General features: G+C 54.2%; 1 protein-coding gene across 1 annotated transcript in view; it reads left to right on the top strand.

The window, feature by feature from the left end:
* Positions 1-1,326: 1,326 nt before the first annotated feature.
* CNOT6L (CCR4-NOT transcription complex subunit 6 like) overlaps positions 1,327-1,789 on the top strand; it is a 76,316-nt gene continuing 75,853 nt past the window's right edge. The window contains 1 exon segment of the mRNA XM_044682169.1: positions 1,327-1,732. Within this exon segment, the coding sequence (XP_044538104.1) occupies positions 1,327-1,732 (406 nt within the window).

The raw sequence follows: 1,789 nt of genomic DNA, 5'->3' as shown, positions 1-1,789 counted from the left end.
CCCTCAAGTGCCCCCCACAACCATTTCTCTTACAAGATTACCCCACCCTTTTTCCCTTTAGGACAAAATGCTTTGGGTTGGGTCTTTGGAGTTTGGGAACTTGCTAGAGTCCCAGATGGTTATATACTGAAAATACCCAATAATCAAATCTTAAGTATCAATCTTAAGTAATCTTTTGCTTTAGAAGCCTCTTCCATAATCTGGGAGGCTTCTTCCTAGTAGTCAAACCCAATGGCTGGACTTCAGCCCCTCCCAGATAATCCAGTCCTGAAGTCCTCCTCTCTTTTTATACTATTCTAGTCAGTTATTTCTGGATTAAAACTTTTGTCTCCACTCTTGACCATTTCTTTAAAATTTTAATTTGCATGAATGTGTAAAATAAATCTATTATATTTTCCCATATGTAAAGAATCTTTCTGTAACTCAAGTGACTCCTGCTCTGATAGATGACCTGAGAGATATAGCCAGACATGGCCCCACATATGTTTTTTGGGGGCACTTGGCTTAGGCCCGTGCAGTGCCCCACATTTCTCTCTTAATAAACACATCCCATTTTAAAGTTGGTTTTTCCCATTATTTTTTTTTTTAAATAGAAGTTAAAGATGGTGTACTTTGATACTTTCAAAGTCCCCTTAAATTTCCACTTCATACAATAGGAATGCTAGGTTTGTCCTCCCTCCGTTTGTATGTACTAGCTGTCTGCACGTTGTCTACCTCATTAAACTTGTTGTGAGTAGGCCTGTCTGGTCTGTGGCCTTTCTTTACATCCTCAGGGATTAGCCTAGCGTCTGCCACATTAAGGCTCTTCTTGACAGGGTTTGGTAATCCAGGCCATAGAAATCACCATAACACGATGCTCCCATAGGATTAAACCAGGAGCGGAGTCTGGGGGCAGTGCTGCGTATTTACTTTTATTTGCTTTTTAGGCTGTGCCCCACTCTCTGGGGGAGTGGGGAAGAACATGTGCGGGGACCTCCAGCAGGTAAGACCCTTCCCATACCCCATCGCAGCCGCGGAAGCATCTCTTGAATTTAACCCTCTAAGTCCATCGGCAGTTCCTAGGAGCTTTCTTTCTCCACAGCCTTTCTCCCCCGGGTTGGACTCGGGAAAGACTGCGGTAAATAGTTCGCAGTAAAAATAGATGGCGGGGTGATCTCAGCTCTGCCCCTCCCTCCCAGGGCGCGTGTACACCCCGCAATGCTTGCAAACAACCGGAAGGTCTGCGCGTGTGGGGAGGGGATTCGGGGGAGGGGAGCGCGGGAGAGGAGGGGCTAGTCCGCCGTTTCGTCGATTGCGCAGGCGCTGCCCCGCCCCCTGGACGAACGCATGCGCAGCCCCACCCCCAGCGGCGCCATGGGGGCGTGTCCGGTTCCCGCCAGCCCCTCCACGTCAATCAGTCCTCCTCTCACACTCGGCACCTTGTTGTTAATCTCCATCCGCAGCTCGCGCGGCAGCCGCCTCCTCTTTTCCCCCGGCCCGGGGGCTCGGAACGTGGGCATCGTGAGTGAGAGAAAGAACCGGAAGGCGGCGGGGGCCGAGGCCGCGGCCTCAGCGAGCAGGCGGAGTCCAGCACCAAGTTTCACCCGCGGCGGCGGGCTCAGGTCGGAGCCGCGGAGTCGGGCGCCGCGGAGCCGTCTCAGTGAGCCTTGGGAGCGGGGCCGCCCCGCCGCGGCCTCCGCCTCGGCCCTCCCCACGGCCCGGCCGCCCCGCGCCCCTCCCGGCCGGTGCCTGTCCCCGCCGGCGGGCTGCCTGCATGTCTTGGCTGCCCTCAGCCCCGCCGCCCCCGCCG

This window comes from Gracilinanus agilis, chromosome 6, assembly GCF_016433145.1.
Source record: "Gracilinanus agilis isolate LMUSP501 chromosome 6, AgileGrace, whole genome shotgun sequence".
NCBI classification, from domain to species: Eukaryota; Metazoa; Chordata; class Mammalia; order Didelphimorphia; family Didelphidae; genus Gracilinanus; species Gracilinanus agilis.
This window is presented reverse-complemented; position numbering and strand designations above follow the sequence as displayed.